The 25,657-nt window shown below is 41.8% G+C and overlaps 1 protein-coding gene across 1 annotated transcript in view; it reads right to left on the reverse strand.

The window, feature by feature from the left end:
* Nucleotides 1–40: 40 nt before the first annotated feature.
* micu2 (mitochondrial calcium uptake 2) overlaps nt 41–25,657 on the reverse strand; it is a 32,818-nt gene continuing 7,201 nt past the window's right edge. The window contains exons 3-12 of the mRNA XM_084319647.1: nt 20,334–20,365; nt 20,132–20,207; nt 7,238–7,285; nt 6,628–6,710; nt 4,725–4,781; nt 4,399–4,496; nt 3,574–3,745; nt 2,803–2,911; nt 1,033–1,190; nt 41–537 (exon numbers count right to left, since the gene is read on the reverse strand). Of these exons, the coding sequence (XP_084175773.1) occupies nt 436–537; nt 1,033–1,190; nt 2,803–2,911; nt 3,574–3,745; nt 4,399–4,496; nt 4,725–4,781; nt 6,628–6,710; nt 7,238–7,285; nt 20,132–20,207; nt 20,334–20,365 (935 nt within the window). The 3' untranslated portion in view covers nt 41–435. The remainder of the gene's footprint in view (nt 538–1,032; nt 1,191–2,802; nt 2,912–3,573; nt 3,746–4,398; nt 4,497–4,724; nt 4,782–6,627; nt 6,711–7,237; nt 7,286–20,131; nt 20,208–20,333; nt 20,366–25,657) is intronic.

Consider the following 25,657-nt stretch of genomic DNA (forward strand, 5'->3'; position numbering starts at 1 on the left):
TGATAAATATGTATTGCTGGGGGAAGAAAAACTATTTGGGGATAATAAACCCAACACAATTTATTGCCATGTCAATATGCACAGAAAGCATTTCACAGAAGAGCTGACCCCAATACCACAGTTAACCAGCCTTGTAAACATTGCATTTGAGTACAAAGTAGTGCAAAATCAAAAAATCTAGAGATAATCCACACGTGAAAAAGATAAATGAAAAAAAGCGTGACTTGGAGCAGTGAAGTGTCACACCAACCCAATGTTGAAAAGATATGGAAAATATTGTAAACAACCACCACACCCGTAAATGTAATCATTAAATATATTCTCCATAGAAATGTTTCTTATTTGTACATTGAATGTGGTGTAATCCCTCGTTTTAGACCATAGCTTGAAATAGCAAGGTGAGCCGGGGCGCTCCTCTCCGTTAGAGCGTGTGGCTCAGAAGGGGCTGCCAGAGTCTCTCAAGGCCTCTTGGGCTCCCTTCAGGGTCTCTCGCTTCACGCATTTCCAGTAGCCGGAGAAGCCATGCTGGGGCCGGACCTGAGGACAAGATGGCATCATATCGTTATACGTTTCAATTGTTTAATTGGAGGGTCTAACCAGGGAGGAGGTGTGTAATCTATAAACATCACCACACAGTTAGTTTCAGATGCTCTTCTCTCCCTTCTACAATAGATAGATGTTCAATCTAGCTTTGATTAAGCCTGATGGAGATTCTGGTGTCAACAGCAGCATTTATAATACAAAATATTTTAAATGTATTGGGCTGTATGCCAAAAAGGCCTTTGTTTACCCGATAAGACTTCTATTATATATCAGAATGTGACAGAAAATGCCAACCCTCAAATCAAAGCTAACCTCTGCACTTCAAAGTTATTGTGTTAATTAACATTCAAAGTAATAAGCATGGCACATAAATGCTTAGTGTATTTCCCAATGGTATCACTGAAGATAAATTATCTACAACTTCACTTGTAACATGTTCTTATCACCAGCGGTATATAAATGTCCTGCTATGAGATACCAGCTCTTTACCTTTAGGCCCCGCAGAATTCTGTCCTCCATTACGCACATGAACTCCTTATGGCTCAGGCAGTTATCTCCGTCCAGGTCAAAGATCTTAAATACAGTGTCCAACACATTCTCTGACAGATCGTGGCCTGTGGCGATCCTCACAGCTCGCCTAAACTGAGCTGGAAGAAACAAAAAGGGAGACGCATGGTGAGCCCTGGGATTGTTTGTATTGAGTGGACATCTTAAAAAGGTCACACATTACACTCCCTTGGAACAAGTTAACCCATTCTTCGCCAATCACGTGTTAAGGCGGGTTTCTCCGCCATGCGTTGTCTGCCAATAACTCCGTAAGGCGTTTTTGAGATCAATATTTCATATTTTCGTCATGGTATTCATATTTCACCCACGGAGTCTTGGGTGATGCTGTCTGGGCCATCACAACTTTGCAACGCTTCAATACCGCCACCTCGTGGCCGATCGACGAGTTGCCAAACTGGAAGTGCTCGGTCCGTCCCCTATTTTCGTCCGGCCACTCGCTTATCGTCCCGGGGCTCAATACAGACACCGTCGATATGAATCTTTGCCATGACTCAATAATCAACATGATTTGGACATGTATTAGTAATATACAAACCAGAAATGGATTGCATCGATCAACATCCCATAATAGCGATCTTTTTGCTCCACTCTCATCACCCAACGCTACAAGGAGACTGGGGTGAGTTTCAGCGTTTTTCTTTACCATTTTCGATACAAACTGCTCTGATCAATATATCACCCATACTACATGAATCATTTAACGTCGGCCATTGAATTATAAACGACCCCCCCCCCCCCCTCCCTCCGTCCCCCCGCAGATGACCAGTCATGACGTTTAGGACCATGTACAGTTGAAATTTTTAATATAACATTGATCGGTATCAAACTGCATTTGATCATCTAATATATGCATTTATGCCTATATCTCACGTTCTATGAAATACTGCAGAAAACGATAAAAACATATTTATACTCTAGACGGTATTTTAGTATGTGTGAATGAAAAAGTAAAACGTTCCTACATCCTGAACGATAGATAATTGATGTTGAATGGGCCATAGTAATGTCAATTTAGCAATACAATTTAAAAAGTTATAGCCCTGCAAAGAAGGTGAACATCTCCATAGACTTATAGTGCTGGCAGAGAGGGTACAATGATGGGTACAATGCCCGGCAAAGAATGGGTTAATATAGTGTCAGAGGTCCCAAAACATATCTGCAAATATTCTCTGCTGTAAATACCACTCAGATTATTATGCATTCTAGTCTCTATACCCCTCTGTTTCAATCCTGTTCTGGACAGGCTGTTTCTGTAACTTTAAATGTTAATGAGACGTGTTTTTCCCACACCACATTCTGAAACTGTGGGGTTTCCAGCTCACAAACTCTGATCAAACTGAATTGCAGATCAAATATGAATTAAGATCCAACAATTGCAAATCCTATTTCTTATTTCTCACATAAAATGCCAGAAACATATTTTTGTGAACCATTTAGGTAAAGAATTTAGGAAACATAATGTTCACAAGCAAGCCGCTATCTTGAAAAATGGACACACAGGTCATGGACCGCCCTCTCCACTTGATGTAAGAGGGAGAAACAAATCTGAACGGCTCGTCTAAAGGCACAGTTTCTGAATACAGACATACTGAATACAGGTTGTCTTATTTCACAGTTTATGTGTTAGTGGGGCCATCAGAGACCCACATGTATGTGCAGCACAAGTACTGACAAATGGCAGAGAAACCTTACTCATTCCTATTGGGCGATTGGCTTGGCTGATCATTTTCACCGAGAAGGCAAAATCCTCCAGGTTGTTGGTGAAGAGGCAGAAGGCTTTGAACTCATCAAATGTGATGCTCTGTGAAAGAAAATCACTGTTCAGTTTTGGGACACATAGATGTGGTATAGATTTAGTTTGTTTTCAAAATTAGAAATAACCTGGTTATATGGTATTATTTTCAGACGTACATAAAACTCACTTTGAGACAATGGTCAAGCTAAAAGTGCAAGGGGCAAATACAACACAGAACAGCAGAGAAGGAGCAGAGACGTGATGTCAGGTTGAACTCTGGAACCAAATCATTTACCCCGCAGGGGCACCAAGGGGAACCCAAATACTGAAGACTGATGTCTATCTTTCATAGACAAAATCAAATCACTATATAGTAGTTCCTATCAACACTGATAGTCTCACAACTCTAGCACGCCATTAGAGGCAATTTCAGAAAACCTTTCTGCTTTCTACACAGAACACAGCGTTGCCTCTTCCACATTTGGGATATACTAGTAATTGGAAAACTGAACTTTATACATTACTACTACTTAGTGGAAAGAATGATTGGATCAGTCACCTCAATAAAATCGGGCACCTTTGGGTGTCAGTACACATGGGAACAGTCAGGCCCCTACACACACAATATGAGATCATTTTGACTCAAAATGGTGTTGTGCACAAGTGCTCTTCCCCATCTGTATGGCTCTGCCTATTTTGAAACCATCAAACTATCCCCGTCCTTGTACCTGGCCAGCAGGGATCCTCTTCCTCATATTTTCCCAGTAGGCCTCATTGTCTTCCTCGTTGGTGTAGTGCAGCAGCCACTCAGCGAAGTCCTCTCTCCGCATGGTGTCCATCCCCCTGGAGAACTGCAGGAACTCCATCTCCTGAACCTCAGCCTGTAGATCCTCCATGAACCTGCAGGAGAGACATGCTTTACTGAAAACCACGCTGGGATGGGACAATATATCGGAATTCAGTACGTAGATATAAGAAAAACGTGGCCGAAAAATATATCACAATATCGGCTATATTTAATTTTGTTCACGGAATAAAACTCTTTCACGAGCCCGTCGGCCATTACAGTTTGTACAGCAGAGCGCACAATCTTTTGTATGAAATAAATTAGCTTGATCTAACATTAGGTGAACTCCTTCAAGAAATTCAGTAGGATATAAGTACAGAAATACACAGTAACACCATTCTGTTGGATAAAAGTACACATACTGAGCATGTTGGAATATAAATCATTTATATTCTAGCTGCTTGACCTGGCTAAACATTTTATTTAAAATTAGTCACCCCACAATAGTAGAATATCGCAATATAACATTTTTCAAAAAAACATTCAAACATTCAACTGCAAATGTTTTAAAATTTGTATTAAAAAAATATTGATACTTGTCAAGAGTATCGATATAATATCGGCACGCAATATATCGCTGTATCGATTTCTTCCCCCACCCCTAGTTTAAATATATTCTTATTATATTATCCTACGTATATTGCTTGGAATTTGTTAGTTACAGCAGAAGGCAGTGACAACATGGTAACAAAGGGCAATTCATTACCTATGGAATTCCTTATACTGAAGTTTGTTATCTCCTTTCCTGCCAAAAAAGAAGGCCTGCAGCGTGGTGTTCACTCCCTCCACCTCTGCTGCTGCTTTCTGTTAACATCACATGTCATTTAAACACCGCCTGCCTCCTCTATTCCACAGTACCATCATACATGACATGTAACATTCCATTAGCCACACGTTATTTTCACGTAAGAAATAAACGACATTACATTTTTACTTGATTGATTTAAAAAAGTACCACAGCATATGTGTTTTACACATTCATAAAGCATTGTATAAAGCATTAGAGAGCGCATTCACACAGTGCTGACGGACCTCTGTTGAGTTCTCCTTAGGGACTTTCTCCTTTATTTTTCCAATGATCTTCTTGAGCTTCAGGAAAAAAAGAAGCAAAAAGTCACAATAAATTTTCATGACAAGAAATCAAAGATTTACAATTGCGGAAGTTTTCGTAATTCTATAGTTCACTATAAAATCACTAAATTCAGGAATAAATTTATGTTACAGGTTCAACTCTTTTTGGGTTGTATATTTAGAATTGTAATACAGGATTCAATAGAACTGGCACCAAGCAGAGCATAGAGCACTGGTATTCTGACGTAATGACCCTTCCTTCTTTTATGGTTTCCTTGTTGGTATGTTGCCCTGTCACATTGCCCAATGTGTTGTTGTGTATAGATGGTTTCTGGCTTTGGCCCGAGTTAATGTTCACAAATATTGGACAGATCACAGGATTATTAAATCAAGTACCGGTAGTATTCCCATTTAAAATAGATTTTAATGGTTTGTCTTCCATTTAAAATGTTTAACTACAAACACAAACCACTTAACCATCATAGGAAATGTCAACAGAAAGAGAATAATTTGACTAGTAAATCAATAAACTGATACCCAGTTGAATAAACCTGGAGCAGATGGAAATCCATGCAGTTCTGCTCCATACTCGCATTCAGACTTGTGAACCAAGGCAGACCATGTCAGTATGACAGGTGGTGCTGTGGACATGCAATCCAGTAGACAAACTAGACCACAATAGAAGCACACAGAAGACTCCACCTCTCATCCTAGAGGGCCCAATATTTCCCTTACAAAATGGTATCATGGTATTTCCAAAAAAGTAAAAGTAAGTCCAAAAGAAAACGATGGAAATGCCATGATATTACCATCCGTATCATGGTTTAAATACCATGATATTACCATCAGTATCATGGTTTAAATATAGGGTTCCCACAGACATTGCAAAATTAAAAGCAAGGACTTTCAAGTACTTTCCCAAGCACTATATTTCATTTCAAAAGGGCATTTAAAAGGATCCAATTGACTTTTAAATGCAGTTTTCTTTTTTTGGAAAAAAATCGTATCCAATATTATGGCTTAAAACAGACAATTAGTTACTTTAGATAAAAAGATTATATTTCTTGATTCAGAACTATTTAATCATGGATGAACAAAACATTCAATGCAAATGGTTAATTTGAATTTCAATTACTTTTTAAGCACTTTGTTAATTTTTTTTTGCTGTTTAAGGAATTCCAGGCCCTGGGTTTTTTGTAAAAAATCAAGCACTTTAAGCACTTCAAGGACCTTGTGCGAACCCTGTTAAATAGGACTTTATTTATACAATGGCTGGTAAAATGGTCAAACTGAAATGAAACTACCATGATACCTTTTTGTAAGGGTTGCCAATACCCATGCAAGCCTTTGCACTCAGCAGATGGATCTCTACAGTATTCAGTGTTGTATCAATGTTTTGTTGAGACGACTTTAAATGGTTTGGCTAAAATGAGGAACCAAACAAGGCTGCAGAGATGCAGATGTAGCATTGAACAAATGGCAAACAGACTTGAGGAACTACTGTAGCAGTACAACTCTACCTCACCTTTCTGATTGGTATCGGCACCAAGTTGGAACATTCAAGGGTCCATACTTACAAGTGTGGTAGCATCAGTACTTGAGGCAGCATTAAAAGTGGCAACATTTTACATTAGAACATTATAGATATACTTGATCAAAATTACATGATTTTAATAACACAAGTTTCTCTTTATCTGTGGAATATATGTATATAATTGTTGCTACGTCTATGACATTTAAACTATTATTATATCTCAAATGTTTAGAATAATTACATAACATGATTACAGTGAAAAAGCAAACATATTTCAAATGAAACAAAAACATATCGAATCCCCTATTTTAAAGTTGAAAAAAATCTTACCTTGAGGAATTCCTTTTGGTCAACATGCTCATTTCCATCAATATCAAGCATTTTGAAAGCTATATGAAATCCTGTGCGAGGCTCTGAAATGTCAATGGATTTTGTGTTATTATGCTGCCTGTGCAGAGCAGAACTTTATAGTAAGACAATATGTGCACATTTGGAGACAGGGTAACTTTCCCCAAGGCTGACTGGAAAACAATGTTAAAAAAGAAAAGAAAAGAAGAAAAAAAAACGATCCCAAGCCCCGCCCTCTTATCTTGATCCTTGAATCACTTTGCCCGAGGGAAGCAACAGTTGTGATTGGAGGCTCAAGAAATGAGGGCAGGGTTTGAGATGGGTCCATTGCTTGATTTGTTTTACTGGAGGTAAAAAGATGACATTACATCTACAAGGTATGAGGGGTTTCATTGCTCCCTAGGGAATTTAAAAGGCCCAAGTAAGGAAGTACAAGATTTCAGACAAACCACAGCAAAAACAATATTCCACAGCACAATTTAGCCATAAACATTAAATACATTCCCTCTTATTCTCGGGAACCATTCTGTGAGTGCTGGGAAAAGTCAATCCAAGGCAGCTCATGCCAGATTTGGGAATCTAAAAAACTTACTGGTCAGGATAGTCAGCAGGAACAGGTATTCTGTATACGATATCAGACCTGCAAGACATGAAAAAAGATAGATTCTTTATGGTATTCATAGTATTCCATTGCAGACATCGTGGTCAGCAAACAACAGGTGATTGTAATAATCTAGCAGCCGATTATCATTAAATCACAAACGTGGCCAATGAGCTGTAGCAGTGCACCATATTGGTTGGCAAAATACGTCATGAGAATACTATGAATAAGATAAGAGTACTTTATCCCCAGTTTTTTTTGTATTGTTGTCAACAACACAACATGGCAATGGCTGGAAGATAATCTACAACTTTAAGTACAGGATTCCTATTAATATACAAAACATATCTTCAGGAGTCAACAGCTACATTAATAACAGAGTTATGTGCAATGAATCATATTTAAACTAACAGCGCAGGTGTGCATATACAGGCATAGATGTGTACAGAAATATAGTATACAGAATATATGCTATGAAAAATCGAGTCTACAAATGTACAGATGGCTGGACAAATTTACAGAGTAACGTGTGAGAGCGCATATGTAGCAGATAAGAGCAGGTGTGCAAGTATACATATGAAAAATTATACATACTAATAATTACAGGCTATTTACACTTTGAGTGCCAACGATGCTATATGTCGTTAGTTCATGCCGACCGTTGAATGCCAGCAACTACATATAGCGTTTGTTTGTCTTTTTTTTTTTTATTATTTATTAGCGATTTGAATTCATATTTCATCAATCTAGTCTCACGTTAGTGCAGCAACCTCTCTCTGAGCTCCATTGGGAAAATACCGCCCCCTATCGTCTCTCCCTGTGTAACTGCACCCCATTGGATTAGACTGATGGGGGGGGGGGATCCAGTTTCCTCATTTTACTTATCCGGCAAGCCATCCGGAGAGATCCAAGTCTTCACCGACCCTCAGAACAGCGTGGAATCGGTATTTCCAGTACCCAGCGCTGAATCAATAAACGCGATCGATATTTGGAATGGCGATCAGGATTGGAATAATCTTTTTGGAGAACATCTGATCTGAGGTAAGGAATCTATTTTACCAGTCTTAGGATAATCGGATCTGTTTTCACAGAGATATCAGCGTGTGCCATGTGTGTGTGTGTGCGCTGATCAGGAAATGAGAGAATAGATTTTTCAGCTCGCTTCGCTAGCGTGCATAACTACACATATGTGACTCGGCGTCACCAAACCCGACTTGGTGCGGTGAGATGGCCGGGGGCAGCTCCTTGAACTTGCGAGGCCCGGGAGAGTGCTTAAGATTGGGCACACCGGGACGAGTGGAGGGCCTGGAGCTCAACACTTAGTCTGATTTCCATTTAGGGGCCAGAAAATGCTGCAAACCGGGCTCTGGGTGGGTCCCCGGACGTCCCGGGGCTCCGTATCGGCTCCCACGGGCGCACCGTTGCTCGGATCCAGTCGGGCCTTCTACCCTGGGTCCATCTCGTTGTGGGGAAGCTTTCCCTAAATCACTTCCTGCATCGAAAATGCTCAGAATCGGAACTGCTGAAGACCCGCAACTTACCCGCAACTGGCCCCCAAGGGGGCACCGTTGCTCGGATCCAGTCGGGCCTTCTACCCCCGGGTACATCTCGTTGTGGGGGCGCTTTCCCTCAATCACTTCCTGCATCGAAAATGCTGAGAACCAGGCTCTGGGTCCCCGGACGTCCCGGGGCTCCGTAGTCTGATTTCCATTTAGGGGGCCAGTGCTCCGGTCTCTCTGGAGGCCGGGGGCAGCTCCTTGAACTTGCGAGGCCCGGGAGAGTGCTTAAGATTGGGCACACCGGGACGAGTGGAGGGCCTGGTCTCTCTGGAGGCCGGGGGCAGCTCCTTGAACTTGCGAGGCCCGGGAGAGTGCTTAAGATTGGGCACACCGGGACGAGTGGAGGGCCTGGAGCTCAACACTTAGTCTGATTTCCATTTAGGGGGCCAGAAAATGCTGCGAACCAGACTACGGAGCCCCGGGACGTCCGGGGACCCAGAGCCTGGTTCTCAGCATTTTCGATGCAGGAAGTGATTGAGGGAAAGCGCCCCCACAACGAGATGTACCCGGGGGTAGAAGGCCCGACTGGATCCGAGCAACAGTGCCCCCTTGGGGGCCAGTTGCGGGTAAGTTGCGGGTATTCAGCAGTTCCGATTCTGAGCATTTTCGATGCAGGAAGTGATTTGGGGAAAGCTTCCCCACAACGAGATGGACCCAGGGTAGAAGGCCCGACTGGATCCGAGCAACGGTGCGCCCGTGGGAGCCGATACGGAGCCCCGGGACGTCCGGGGACCCACCCAGAGCCCGGTTCGCAGCATTTTCTGGCCCCCTAAATGGAAATCAGACTAAGTGTTGAGCTCCAGGCCCTCCACTCGTCCCGGTGTGCCCAATCTTAAGCACTCTCCCGGGCCTCGCAAGTTCAAGGAGCTGCCCCCGGCCATCTCACCGCACCAAGTCGGGTTTGGTGACGCCGAGTCACATATACTATCGATAATCTAGCGTTTATTTGAAAACGATTCATAAATAGGCCAAAAAATGTCAACGTTTTTTGTGTATTCCAGAATATTCCAGTAAAGGCTGTTTATCACAGAATCTTTATATTTTCCTGAAACTTTAAAGAAAACGAGGGTTTTTCAAAATGGTATAAAACGGAAATGAACAGATTAAAAAACAATCCGTTTGGACAATGTTGACTGCAAACAAGTCATTGATAAGCGTTGGACCCTCGGAGGGGTGTGGTCTGCGTGTGTGAGCGCCTGTCAGCTTAGTGTGTGTCTCTCTCTAGCTCTGAGCAGACAACACATTAGTGGGAGCAGCTATCAATCATATTGGAGAATTCTGTATTCACGGCGAAGAGGACAGATATTAGGCCATTATTATTATTATTATTTTGTCTCTGTCTCAATGAAGACTGAGCCGGCGAGTGAGAGTGAATCCAATGATGACTTTGCCTAGCTAACCCGCACAGTCCGCTTCCATTCATTGTGCTAAGCTAGGCTAATAATAATAACTGGACTTTGGAGAAGGCAGCCATATAAAAATAAAAAACTCTAACCCTAACTAACCTTACTGTCATGCACTTGTCCTAAAAACTAACCTACACTGTAACACGCAACACTTTGATGAACATTGTTACTCAGCTGGTACCCTGCCTGATGACTTGTCGTACAGAACTTGTAAGTCGCTTTGGATAAAAGCGTCAGCTAAATGACTACCGTACTTTTCGGACTATAAGCCGCGGCTTTTTCCCCCATTTTTCGACCCTGCAGCTTATATAACGGTGCGGCTTATATGTGACTCGACGTGACCAAACCCGAAAATGTAAAAATCAAAATATTGCTTTTTTGACTGCATTGAAATGTTATTTATCTGTTCCCTTATTTGCTAAACTTAATACAACTTGTAAATGAGTTAATTCTTGTTATTTGTCCGACAGTATTGTGTCCCAATGCTAATTACATATGGTAATTAAACATTAAAACACCTGCGGCTTATAGTCCAGTGCGGCTTATATATGTACACATCATTCAATTTAGCTGCTGCGGCTTATAGTCAGGTGCGGCTTATAGTGCGAAAAGTACGGTAAATGTAAATGTAAAACATCACAACAACAATAACATGTACATTGTACAGCTATTGAGCTTGATCGGGCTTTTACAGCTTTACATATGCTGTGCTCTCTCGGTCTGAAGCGGAGCGGGGCTCTGCTGTGCTTACACACAATTCCGACGAGGCGCACACACATGCTCACACACGCGCTGTGCTCTCTCTCTGTCTGAAGTAGGGCTGGGCGATATATCGAGTATACTCAATGTATCGCGGCTTGTTCTACATGAGATGTAGTAAATTACTATATCGTGAATAGGGCTGCAACTAATGACTATTTTGGTAGTCGACTAATCTGTCGATTATTTTTTCGATTAGTCGACTAATCGAAAAACAATTATATAAAAAAATAAAATAAATAAAAAATACAATACAATTTTTTATTTTCTTTGCACTACCTATCTTTGTGAAAGTGGCTTCTCAGCTCTGGTCCAGCTGAAGACAGAGCAGAGGAACAGATTGGACATTGAGCATGACCTCAGAGTTGCTTTGAGACTCTTGTCAGGACCAAACAACATCCCCAGTTATCCCATTAGTTCCCCCAAACTTACTGTCGGTCTGTTATGTTAAGCTAAGAAGTCTTCAGCTGGCTGGACCAGAGCTGAGAAGCCACTTTCACAAAGATAGGTAGTGCAAAAAATAAAAAAAATAAATAAAAAATTTATAATTTCTTTTAATGACTAATCGACGCAACAATTCCTCGTCGACGATTTTTTATAATCGACGTCGTCGATTATGTCGACTAATCATTGCAGCCCTAATCGTGAACATCGAGTATATGTTGTCACGTCGCGGCTGATGAGACTTTAGCTTTAGCGCAGAGCTGTCCTCTCATTTCATTATAGACACATGACCAGCGCGGACCTTAAATTACATGCAATTGTAATTTCATTAGACAGACCAGTGCGGACCTTTAATAACATGCAATTGAATTGACGCGAGCAATGGGCTAACGTTAGCTGCTAACTAGTTATCCCACATGACTAGGCTAAGCTAACTAGCTAGCGTTAGCTGCTAACCCTGGAAAAAGCTCAAAGCGGACTCCACGTCACTAGTTCCATTCGTGAGGAAAGGGGGTGGGTTATATTGACGACGCTTGACAACAGAAGTTTAAACATAACTTCATATTTATTGGGTATTAGTTTCTTTATATCAGCATCCAGTTTCCATCTCCGTGTGTTAAACTCTTCCTGTTGACATTCGAGTGTGACGTCATCGCCTACGGCAGCTTAGACGCTCAAAAAGCGAACCTAAAACAAAACCCAAGGGGTTCTCGCCCTCTCCCTCTCTCTCCATTCAATGATTTAAAGTAGCCAAACATTACAGTATAAATACTAACTGGATAGTTGATGATATAAACATTTAATTTCATTATCTGAAATATTCTAAAATCATTAAGTCTGCTATAAGCCATTATCCCTTTGTGTGTGATTATTATTTTCTCACAGTAGTGTGTAATGTGTGTATATAGGGATGCTCGATATTGGCTTTTTTACCGATACTGTTGTGAAGGATCAGATTAAACCGAATATATATATTTATTTATGGATATATATTTAATAGTATTTGTATATCGTTTGATATCCCCTGTATATTCCTTGTACAATATGCACTGAATATCCCTTTAGTCTACTAAACAGCCCATAATAGTTTCATTCTACCATTGGACGAGAACCTGGCGCCAGCAGCCATACCCCTAGGTTCAAGTTCAATCGTGCCGCCCAACATGTCGTGGCAAGCCCGGTTCCGCGTAGGAATACGTCTGGCGAAATACGACTGGTACTATTTGTTCACAGCGCATATATATATGGCGCAAGTAAAGTAGAACTTTCTTTTAGTCCATTAGTTCTTTACCCTCCAACCGAGTAACAGACGCGAAGCCTCACCCACGACGCACGTGTGGTGCAGTAAGGCCTACTTGGCCTCAGCATAGGCATTGAGATATCGTGTGGATTAATAGTTGAATTGTCATAGTTTGGCACTATACCGTCGAGTTGGACGTATTTCTATTAAGCTAATAATAGTCTATTATGTATGGTGCATCGTCGGTTAGAGTTATAAAGTGAGCAGCACCCCCATCGTTCCTGACGTTATCTGGAGTCTTAACCAGGCTGGGCAGACCACTAGTGGTGCTTGCATCCGAGGAGCTCCGGGCCAGGACGAGGAGACCTGTACATTGGATTACTTTACCCGGACGACGGCGAGCCTTCCACGGCTTGGATTATGCTTTGGGTGCTTTGATTATTCCATGGATAACGGCCAACACTGCTGAGTGTTGGAACTACCCCCCGGAGAGGAGTCCAGGTGAGACGGCGCTCTACACCAGTGAGGTCGCCTCACGTCTCTCCGTTGTGGACCGGCAGCTACCGTCCACCAGAGGGTCCAGCTGTATTCATCTGCGGACCGAGGTTCTGTGGGCACCGTGTTCAAGACTTTGAATTCTCCCAAGAAATCGTCGGCCAGATGGGATACCGCCAGCGGCTCTTCTAACCCCCCCCTCCTACTGTCTTACAACCAGCGGGACCCCCCCCCCCCTTAGTGTATCCAGCTATAATCATTTAAGTACCATCGCTATAGTTCCCTAAAGAACCAGGTTGTATACTTACTCCCTGCGTAACCAGAGATTGGACATTCAATGTTGATTTACCTACGAATACTCATTTGCCATACAAGTGCATTTCAAATCATAAATGTCAACAAGAGAACGTTGTATATACCTTTTGCTATATTAAATATTCGATTTGTACATTTGTGTGGACTTCGTTTCATCAGGTGGGAAAGTGTTCATCATATCTATATCATGTACTGGATGGCCAGAAGTTAAAGTACAAGAGGTAGTGGTTTAATACCATACTTAACAATACAGTTAGGGAATTGTACCCCTCAGTTACAGATACCAATATACCGATATTGTCCAACTCTTAATTTCCGATACCGATATCAACCGATACCGATATATGCAGGGTTTCCCCCCCAAAAAATGGAATAATTTCAGGTAATTAACATTACATATCTCTTGTTGTGGAATTAACACAACATTATGCATACTTTTGACAATAAATAAAATCAGAGTTTGTTCTTACTTGCTTGCCTGGGTAAATAAAGGTTATAGAAATGTAAAAAAAAAAAAGAAAAAAAAAAAATTGAAAACAGATACCGATATTTACCAATATCACATTTTAATGCCGATATCGGCCGATAATATCGGAAGGCCGATAATATCGGACATCCCTAATATATATATATGTGTGTGTGTGTGTGTTTGGCTAAAGTGGATAGAAAACACAGTACTGTGCAAAAGTCTTAGGCACCCAATCGTTTTTATATAAATTGACTTAGATGTAAATAACAATTTTTTATTAGTGTGTCAGTAACTACTCTTAGTACATTTTCATTTAATAATTTTTTAAAGCATCTTATCTTCATGGTTTAATACTGCAAACATATGTTGCAGGGACTTATTATAATCATCATATTGGCGTGACTGTATGCATCAAAGGGTTTTAAATCAAGCATTTTTAAGTGCTTTAGAGGAAATGTCAAAATATTGCGATATCATTTAGAGGCCATATCGCCCAGCCCTAGTCTGAAGCGAGCGGGGCTCTGCTGTACATACACTCCCAACCGAGGCGCACACACATGCTCACACGCATATCCCTTAATCCGCATGCAAACCCAGACAAAAAAAAATAAACATGATACATAGCGTAAATCCTCTAATAGAGGAGGGACCTCCAATAAAGGAGGGGCCTCTTATAATGGCCGGGGGTTTGATGCATTTAGACAAACACAGGCCGGTCTCTAATATAAGTTTTTTTTTTTTTCGTGTCGTAATATAGAATGAGATAAACTCTTGCCAATGGAAATCAAGTGCTACCTCCCGCTACACTGACTACCATACATTAACGTTTCCCTCTGGTTAGCTTTAGCGCTAGCTAACGTTGTCATAATATCTAGATCTGTGGTGTCAGCTGGATGAAGTTGACTTCGTTTGCAAACGTTAACATTCTCTATCTATATGGCGTTGGCAGACGAGGCTGGCGTTGTCCAGTTGACACATTACAGATCATGATGCTATGATAGCGTCAGCTAAAGCTATTCCCTGCATGTCAACAACTTGATTGGACTGAGGAAGTCGAGAAGGTACCACACGCTAAACCGTCCCCGGACCCCGCAACCTAGTATAGACAGTTCCAACTTCAGTGTGTGAATTACGTTAATCCCACAATTACTCAACTGCACTCAATATTTAAATACCAATGCTAGTCTAAATAAATGTAGACAGACAATGTACGTATTAAAAAATAAAAAATAATAATAATAATAATGCAATAAAAGTCTGAAAATGAAGGGATTATGTCCATGAGTGTCATTTTTAGAAATTAAGGCCTGCCTCTTATATAAGCCTCTATCTAATAAAGGCCTGGTGCTCTTTGCAGCTGAGGTAAATAGAAGACCCGTCCTATATTTGAGGATTTACGGTATGTCTTATATGTCCTGGGCCCTATTCCTCGTACCTGGCTAACTTGAGTTAGCCGGATAATTTTCAGCATAGCTTGACTTAAGCCAGACCTTTCCGTTCCCAGACGTCGGATTTTCTAAATCGCTATGGCAACATATCAGAATGTTTGAACCTGCTCCAGAGCAGGGTTTAGTTCAGTTAGCTCGATAACCTGCATGGCCACACCCTCGCAAAGAAATGCAGCTCGCTTCCTGAAATAATTCTCACAGTCTAGATCCCATTATACCATTCTGAATTATGTTTTTGTGCTTCGTTTTTCTAGAGGGGGCATTTGAAATGTAAAATAATAGACCTAAAATGCTGATAAATCATATTCAGCCTATAGATTTACTTTGTCCTAAATAATGCATGTCATATTTATACGGATATGGCGCTCGCGCGTCGTGACACACAAGTGGTTATTTTAATAACGCGGAGCATTGCAAATGTGAATCCCGCGGGATATTTTTAATGAATGAAACCTGAAATCGGGCATTTGGCTCTGATTAGTTTCATATTCTCGGCTGTGGATGTATTTGCGTAACGGAGCGCCCGGATTGTGTTTCATTCAAGCATAAATTTAAGCGTCTTTATGCGTGGACTGTGGATTATGAATTACGAGGAATCTGAATCTGTGGATTGTTTATTTGTATCACTGTTACTCACACGTTATTGTGATATTGTAACTGGGATTAAAATGTCTGATGAGATGCGCTGTTTGACAGATTTGAGAAATTGAATGAGCCGTTGACATTAATGAATTTGAGAAAATGCATCCATCTGTTCAAGCACGGTTAGTGGTATCTGATGATGAACATGAGGTGTCACTGGTATAAACCAAAGGTTAATCAATTAAATACATGTATGGATGATGTCCGAAACAGATTAAAACCTGATTAATAGTGAAACTGTATAGCCTCCAAGCCTCTCTGACACGTTATTTCGGGTCGCGCCTTGAACATTTTGGGAACCATGTATTTATATATAAAGTACATGATACCTAAGCCGAGCGCATACAGTACAGATATCCTCATAAGTATCTATTAATTTGTATCAATTAGATACTCTTTGGGCTTGTTTGTATCTACTTATTCTGAAAGAGTTGAACTAATTATTTTCGCTAGCAATAGATCTGATTGATTGATTGAACCTTAAACTTTATTAACAGATTGCAGAATGGGTACAATACAGTACAGCTCAAAACACACAATTGTTAAGGGGATGCAGACCAGAGAAAGACTTTCGTCTTGTTTACATCAGGGTCCCCCATTTTCAATTCATCAGGACATATATGACATACATGACATACAGATAGACAGTACTGCTACATCTATACATTTATGACATACCAGATTTGCAAATACAGTACCGTTTGTGATACAAAAATAGTCCAGAAAAGGGAGTATACATTTGACGTAAAAACTGTACATTGGAGGAGGTTGGGTGGGGTTGGCTGGGGGGGGTTGGGTAGGAGGGGTTGGGGGGGGGAAACACTGCAACTGTACAAGCAAAACTGTACATTGGAATATTGACAACCATACTAGGTAATTTTCTGTACATTGGAGGGGGTTGGGGGGTAAACACTGTACAAACAAGCAAAACTCTCATTCGATTATTCATTCCATTAAGCCTACTGCCAGCAGGCACATTTAAAGAAATATAATCCGATTGATTGGGGTAATGAGGGATTTAAAATTAGCCTATAGATTATGCATTTAACTTGTCGACGAGGCTATTGAGCCGTACTGTATTGTACCCATTCTGCAATCTGTTAATAAAGTTTTAAATCAATCAATCAATCAATGCCGTTAGAAAATCAGGATTTCTGCGATCGACATCTGCTGTCTTTTCAACTGAGGCGGCCACGCGCAATTATCCTGAGTATCAAGTCTGGTTCGAATGAACGAGACTGAAGTCAGCCTTCGAGGAACAGGGAAAGCGCGGATTCAAACATCGGGTTAATTGAATCTGGATAATGGGACTTTTGATCGACTTAGTTGAACCAGGTACGAGGAATAGGGCCCTGGCTAGAAGTGTTTATTAAACACCGGGAGTTATTATTAAACAACAATGGCATCAGAGTAGTTGCATTTGTGTTACAGAAGCTATTGAGCTTGATCGGGAGGCTACTGTGATGCAATACACGATACTAACTAGAGATTAGAGTTACATAGCTGGCCTTTCTTTTCTGAAAACCCAAGCACATTGTTCCATAGCATACGCCTTCAGTTGATCATGACAAATCCTCTCTTACCTTGACGATTAAAAAGCCTCTATAAAGCTATAAATAAAGCTGTAGCCAGCCAGCTAGCATTGATGCTATTCAAAATGCTATCCACATTAGCTAAATAGCTAACCAACTAAATACAATAAACAGTGGTATCCTGTGGTAATGTTATGACAACGTTTGCTAGTCGAAATGACTGGACACACACAGGGACAAGTTAAACATCAATCAATTAATTTATTCCAACAGGTAGTTTGAGCTGCATGTTGTCGTGGAATATATTATCATGTCATTATAGATCTGTGTTGAGATATCGTTTTATCTTTGTACAGCTTGCTAGTCAGACACTGGCAGAGACTACGGTCCCTTTAATGTGAGGAGAGGATGACTTTTGACCTAAATATTTTCCTCTGCTAGCAAGGTTGTTTAACATTCCAGTTAGGAACATCGTGAACATCACCGCCTAGCCAAGGTTGATTCTCCTAACTGGGCCATTTTATACTTTCATCATGATATCTGTTGTTACGTTACGTCTGACAACTGTGTATTTAATGTACGTCTGACCAGAGCTCTTTGTCACTTTATGGCCAGACGATTATGTGTGAACATGATGTATCCGTCTGTAAACTGTCCTTTCATTGTGGCCACGGTGAAATAAACGTTTCCATTATTAATAATGACTCAGAATGATTTGTAAACGGCTCATCGTTTTGTCCTTTAATATTTCCCATTACAATGTGAGCCGCGGTCTTTCTCTCCTCTCCTTTGGAAAATGTTACGTTAGCTTGAAAAAGCACAGAACCGGCCGACACAAGTTAAGCTGCTAGCAACAGACACTAACACTTCTGGTCGGGGGTTTTCAAAATAAAAGAGCGACGTCTAAAAACAGGAAAGACATTTATTTTGTAAATTTGTGGCACGCACTTATTATCTTGAGACGGTTTCGTTTTTACGGAAACCTTTTTTTAAATTAAAACGAAAAAGATCAAAATCGTTTTAGTCTGGACATGGCCATAACACTTTACACCTACTGTGAATTGTACCTAAACTGCACCTTGTCCATTTATGCCTTGCACTATATAGTATTGTATATTAGTACACTGCACAGTATTGTATATTGTATGGTAACTACGTCTACGAACATTGTACATATGTCTAAACTGAACACTGTGACCTCTTTTTTTTCTTCTAATTTTTACTATGTTTTTATTTCATACTTATCTTGTCATGCACAGTCTCTGGAGCGCAACAGTAAGAAGCATTTTGTACAAAAGTATTCTGTACTTCTGTATGACAACTATTAAAGAAACTTGAAACTTGAAACTTGAGCAGGGGGCACACGATTTAGCGCTTGAGTGCCAGTGCTGTAGTCAATGGGAGGGCGAGCACATTTGCGAACGCATAAACTATATCTTAAATTATGGATATGTGTCTAATACGCCCGTCGCTTATCAATGACTTGTTTGCAGTCAACATTGTCGAAACGGATTGTTTTTTTTATTTTATTTTTAAATCTGTACATTTCCGTTTTATACCATTTTGAAAAACGTTCGTTTTTGGAAACTTCCAGAATTTCTTTTTTATTCTGCAGGAATCCCACTTTAGTGGAATACACAAAACACGTTGTCATTTTTCGGCCTATTTATGAATAATTTTCAAATAAACGCTAGATTATCGATAGTATATGTGTACTTATACGCTAGAGAAGCAGGCTGAAAAATCGATTCTCTTATTTCCTGATCAGCACACACACACACATGGGACACGCTGAGATATAGGTGAAAAAAAAACTCTGATTATCCCAAGACTGGTCAAATAGATTCCTTACCTCAGATCAGATGTTCTCCAAAAAGATTATTCCAATTCCTGATCGCCATTCCAAATATCGATCGCGTTTATTGATCCAACGCTGGGTACTGGAAACACATATTCCACGCTGTTCTGCGGCTCGGCAATGAATGGGATCGTCTCCGGTTACATGCCTGACAAATAAAATGTGGATTGCGGACTCTTTTTTCCCCATCCATTTCATTCAGTCCAATCCAATGGGTGCAATACCATCCGGAGAGACGATAGGGGGCGGTATTTTCTCTGTTCGAGCTCAGATAGATCCCCAATGGTAACGTGAGGCTAGATTGATGAAAAATGAATGGAAAACGATAATAAAAAAAAATAACGATTAAATAACGAGATTTCTCGTTTTTGGCACTCAACGCATGGCATGAACTAACAAGTTTCTCGTGGCTGGCACTCAAAAGTGTTAATGTTGCCGCGTTCCTTTAAGTACCAAATTATGAACGGAGCACTGCATTCTCCCCGGTTTTGCATTTTGCTCAAGTAGCCTTTTACAGGGATGGTCTGTGACCTTCCTAACGGTCCCCTGACCACCAGGCCATTCTGCCATCTCATGTGTGCTCTAGGTAGGTAACCCATGTATTTTAGGAACAGAGTCATTTGGACTTTGAAACACACCAATGGGAATTTTAAAAGATCATGAGCCGTTTCCATCATCGACACTAGTCCACAATCACATGGCTGATCTGATCGCTCACCGTTGTCTCCAATGTTCCTGAACAGCTCGTTGTCAGGCTGTGCTCGCGAGGCCACGGTCAACATTCTATCAACCTCCTGCAAATATCCCCACAAAAAAGGAACAAGACCATAAAACAAATCAATGACAAATTGAGAATACTTGTCCACACATGCAGTTTGATTTTTCAATCATTCGCACACGGTCACAATCCAGACACCTACCTCTATGGTTAACACTTTCTTTTGTAGCTTATCTGCAGGACAGAGTAAAGAGACATTTAGATCGCACATGGGAGTAAAAAACAGTGAACATGAACAGTAAACTGGACTGGTCAAACAACACAGAGACCCTCCACAGGAAGAAACAGAGCAGGCTGTTCTTCCTGAAAAGACTCCGGTCTTTCAATGTGTGTAATAGGCTGCAGTAGTTTTACCAGTCTGTAGTAGCCAGTGTCCTCTTTTTCGCATTTAAGCTGGGGGTGGGGCATCAACTAAACAGACACAACAAACTGAACAAGCTGGTGAGGAAGGCTAGTTCCATAGTGGGAGTCAAACTGGTTAAACACACCCCATCTGATTCAAGAGTTTATTCATCACATACATACCAGGGCATACAGTGAAATGCGGTTGGCCATGCCCCGCTACGATTGTGCAATAAAACAATAGTAATAATAATAAGATAACTATAATAGACATGTTAACAAATCGCTTAAAGGCACTGGATCCTATGTACACTCCTATACAATGTGCAGTTTGACTTCTATGTCCCTATGCTATACTTGCTGTTACTAACTATACTATACAACAATCACAACAAGTTATTTTCTTAGTGTCCTTTTTCCCTTCCTTTAAAGTGACCTTTTCTTGTGTGTTTAAAGTGACCTATGGTGCGTTTGTGTGTGAGCGAGTGTAGAATGTTGTGTTGTGTGCGGAGAGATCAGTGTGCATTGTTCTGATGGCCTGAGGGAAGAAGCCGAGCCTTAGTCTCTCTGTTCTTGCTGCGTATATACGGAGGCGCTTGCCTGACCGTAGCAGCTTGAACAGGCTGTTGTTGGGGTGGTGAGGGTCTTTCATTATTCTGCAGGCTCTGGATTTGCACCTCCTGTTGTATAAGTCCTGCAGGGGTGGTAGTGCAATACCTGTAGTACGCTCTGAGTGTAAGCGCTGAGTGCACCACTCTCTGGAGGGCCTTCCTGTCCTGGGCCGTGCTTTTTCCAAACCAGGCAGGGATGTTCCCAGTCAGAATGCTCTCTACAGCCCCGGAATAGAAGGAGTGGAGTATCTTTCCTGATACTCTGAACTTCCTTAAATTGTCTCAGGTGGTAGAGGCGCTGTTTCGCCTTTTTTTACCACAGTGTATGTGAGTTGTCCATGTCGGGTCCTCTGTGATGTGGACTCCCAGGTACTTAAAGCTGCTCACCCTGTCTACAATAGCCCCATTTATCCACAGTGGCTTGTGTGTCCCCTGCTGTATTCTCCTAAAATCCACGATCAGCTCTTTGGTTTTACCAATGTTCAGGAGTAGGCTGTTATCCCGGCACCACCGTGCCAGTACATCAACCTCCTCCCGGTAGCCTGTAGCAGCTGTTCCGCAACCGTTCCTACTTCCGGGGTAGGCCTGATTGGCCCCGACAGGCACGTGACCCGCCGCGGCCACGCCCCGCGGCAGCCCCAGGAGCAAGCGCGCTACTGCTGGAGTTCGCTTCGCCTTTCACATCGCTGCCGTTGGCGAAAGCAGACAAATGAGGAGTTCGCTTCGCCTTTCACATCGCTGCCGTTGGCGAAAGCAGACAAATGAATGACTAATTCGGTCAGAAATAACGTAACTAATAACGTTAGTAAGCACTATATGCTTATTATGTCTGCGGGGTACAGTAAACGTTTCTCCCGGTACATTCTGAAGAGCACACCGCTGTATGTTGGAGAACCAGCGGTCTTCCTCACTCGAGTGAGACTAAAGCCGTGCACAGCTCAGCCCTGTGAGACGCTTATGTCTGCGGGGTACAGTAAACGTTTCTCCCGGTACATTCTGAAGAGCACACCGCTGTATGTTGGAGAACCAGTGGTCTTCCTCACTCGAGTGAGACTAAAGCCGTGCACAGCTCAGCCCTGTGAGACGCTTATGTCTGCGGGGTACAGTAAACGTTTCTCCCGGTACATTCTGAAGAGCACACCGCTGTATGTTGGAGAACCAGCGGTCTTCCTCACTCGAGTGAGACTAAAGCCGTGCACTGCACAGTCTCTAACAGTGTAACAGTAAGAAGCATTTTGGATAAAAGTATTCTGTACTTCTGTATGACAACAATGTATGCCTTTCAAATGATAAATGATACACAGCGAAATCTACGCTCTCGCCTCTCATCCTGCTTTCGCCAACGGCAGCGATGTGAAAGGCGAAGCGAACTCCAGCAGTAGCGAGCTTGCTCCTGGGGCTGCCGCGGGGCGTGGCCGCGGCGGGTCACGTGCCTGTCGGGGCCAATCAGGCCTACCCCGGAAGTAGGAACGGTTGCGGAACAGCTACAGGCCTCCCGGTAGGCCTTCTCGTCATTGTTAGAGATCAGCCCCACCACCACTGTGTCGTCCACAAACTTCACTATGGAGTTGGAGCTGAACCTGGCCACACAGTCATGTGTGTACACTACAGTGAATACAGCAGGGGGCTGAGAACACATCCCGATGCTAAGGTTGATTCGAGTTTAAGATTGATTTTTCAAGGTGTTTATTTGTCACATACATACCAGGGAAATGCAGGTGGTCATGCCTGCATCGATTGTGCAATAATACGAATAATAAAATAGACATAAAAACAGGTAATAAGAAGACATAAGATGTGCATGATAAAAATAGACATGCTAAATTCCTGAGAGTTGGAGGTGTCCACCCACCCTGACCGCCTGGGGCCTGTCGGTCAGAAAGTCCAGGATCCAGGCGCTCAGGGAGGAGTTCAGACCCAGATCAAACAGCTTGTCAACCAGTCTGGTGGGGACTATGGTGTTTAAAGCTGAACTATAGTCAATGAACAGCAATCTCACATATCCCCCCTTCTGACTGTCAAGGTGAGAAAGGGTGTCGTGCAGAGAGACAGACTGGGAGACAGAGTCGTCAGTGGACCCGTTTGTCCTGTATGCAAACTGCAATGCGTCCATGTTACTTGGGAGGGAGGCACAGATGTAATCCAGCCTCTCAAAGCATTGCATGACCACAGAGGTGAGGGCCACCGGTCTGTAGTCATTTAGGCCTGCTGGGAGTTTTTTGGCACAGGGATTATAGTGAACACCTTGAAGCAGGCAGGGACCACAGACTCGGCCAGGGATAGGTTGAATATAGTGGTGAACACTGGGGCCAGCTGATTGGCACAGGACTTAAGTATTCGTCCTGTTATCCCATCTGGGCCTGCAGCTTTCCCAGTGTTCACCCCGAAGAATGCTCTCCTCACGCTGTGTTCCGTCAATGAGAGTGTGCTCCTCCCCTCTCCTCCGCGACAACCAGCGCGTCAGTGACGCCGTTAGCCGGTGAGCTAACGTAGCCACTGTTCGCCCCTAATCTTGCGTAAAAGGAGTTAAGATAGTTCGCAAGGGAGGCATCGGCACTCCCGATTGAGGAGGGGCTGACCTTATAGTCAGTTATCGTTCGTAGTCCCCGCCATAAGCCTCCTGTGTCATTTTGGGCCACCTGTGCCTCCATCTTGTTCGCATATCTATTTTTTGCAGCTATCACTTCTTTGCGCAACCTGTAAGCTGTTGCCTTATACTAGTCCATATTTCCAGATGCACGGCCCGAGTTCTAAGCAGCGGTGCGAGCATTCAGGGCAACACGGATTGAGTTGTCAACCCACGGTTTGGTTTTGAAAAACCTGAACCTTCTTCGCGGGGACGATGCCGTTAGCTAACGTTGCTATGAAGCTAACAACAACATCCGTGAATTCACTGACGTCACTGGAACTCGACCGGAGCATGTCCCAGTCGACGTCATCCAGTGCGTCCTGTAACATGGCCTCTGACTGCTCTGACCACCGCGTCACCTCTCTGAGGTGGTGGCAGAGAGGAGGGTGATGAAAAAGCTGGATGTTATACTGGAAAATACCTCCCATCACTTCTATGGAGGAGCTAGCCAAGATGACAAGATAAGGAGCACGTTCAGCCAGACTCCCGCCCCCCCACCACAAATCACCAGTCCCTCATGCCAGTAGCCATCAGGCTCTACAACCGTGGTACTGATGCCAATAGTTGGAGAACTGACGGTTGGAGAACGTCTGACTCTTATTTACTAAACACTGCACAGACTCTGGCGCAGTGTGCTACTACCATATATACAATTATTACTATATATATATATATATATATATATATATATATATATATATATATATATATATACACACACAGTACACCATGTATATTATTATTATTGATAATAATAATAAACTTTATTTGTATAGCACCTTTCATACAGAAACTGCAGCTCAAAGTGCTTTACAAAAAATAAAATGAGCACATAAAGTGCAGTGCAGACATAAAATTCGTTTTTTTTACATTAGGTGTAACATCCCAACAGGCCATCTTGTAAAAGAGTAAGATAAAATAGACAAGTAAAATAGTGCAATAGTGCAGTGCAATAAAATTGTAGAATAGAATAAAAAATATAAAATAATACAGTGCAATAATAGAATAGTAGAATAGAATAGATGGTAAAATTATGCAATAGAATGGACAGAGTAAAATAGTGCTACAGTGCTATCAACAGCGGGTGTATTAGAAGGCTATGGTGAAGAGGTACGTTTTTAGCTTCTTTTTGAAAATATTGTGTGTTCCATAACTTTGGTGCATAGTTTGCAAAGGCTGCATCCCCAATTTTCCTTAGACTGTGGCTTGGAACCTTCAATAGACCACTAGTAGATGATCGCAATGTTCTAGGAGGCACATATTGACTAGAGCATTTGCAATGTAGCTTGTAGGGATGGGACCGAATAGTCATTCTGTTATTAAGATCGATTTCATATTTTTTTTTACAATCAAATATTAGTTAACATTTTTACATTATTATTATATTTTTTTATTATTATAAAATGCTTTTTTTTTATTGAAGCAAACACTTATTTTATTCCTTTTTATATTTAGAGGCAGCCTAATTTTCATAGCCTAATTGATAAAAAAGATGCACATGCTACTGTTCCTGTTTGTTTATTAAAGCCGGTTGATAGGCCAATGCAATGCCGTTATTATAGGCTACGAATGGTGAATGGTGTCATTTTGATTTATTGTCGGTCAGCTGACAAAAAAATTTATATACATTTTTTTAATTTATATTTATATTTATATATTTATATTTATTAGAATATTCGATATTATGAATATAGCACTTTTGCTAGAAAGTCCCATCCCTAGCATTTACCAGTTCGGCCATTTTGGGCGTGAAAGGCAGGTGGGGGAGATGAGGGGGGAAAAGAGAAAGAGCAGGGATGAGGCGGGAGAGGGGGGAAAGGATGCCTGGTAATTTGGTGAGGAGGAGTGACACAAGGGAGGAAAGATGGGGGGGGGCTGGGCGCC

Source organism: Notolepis coatsorum (assembly GCF_963971535.1).
Source record: "Notolepis coatsorum genome assembly, chromosome: 8".
Taxonomy (NCBI): domain Eukaryota; kingdom Metazoa; phylum Chordata; class Actinopteri; order Aulopiformes; family Paralepididae; genus Notolepis; species Notolepis coatsorum.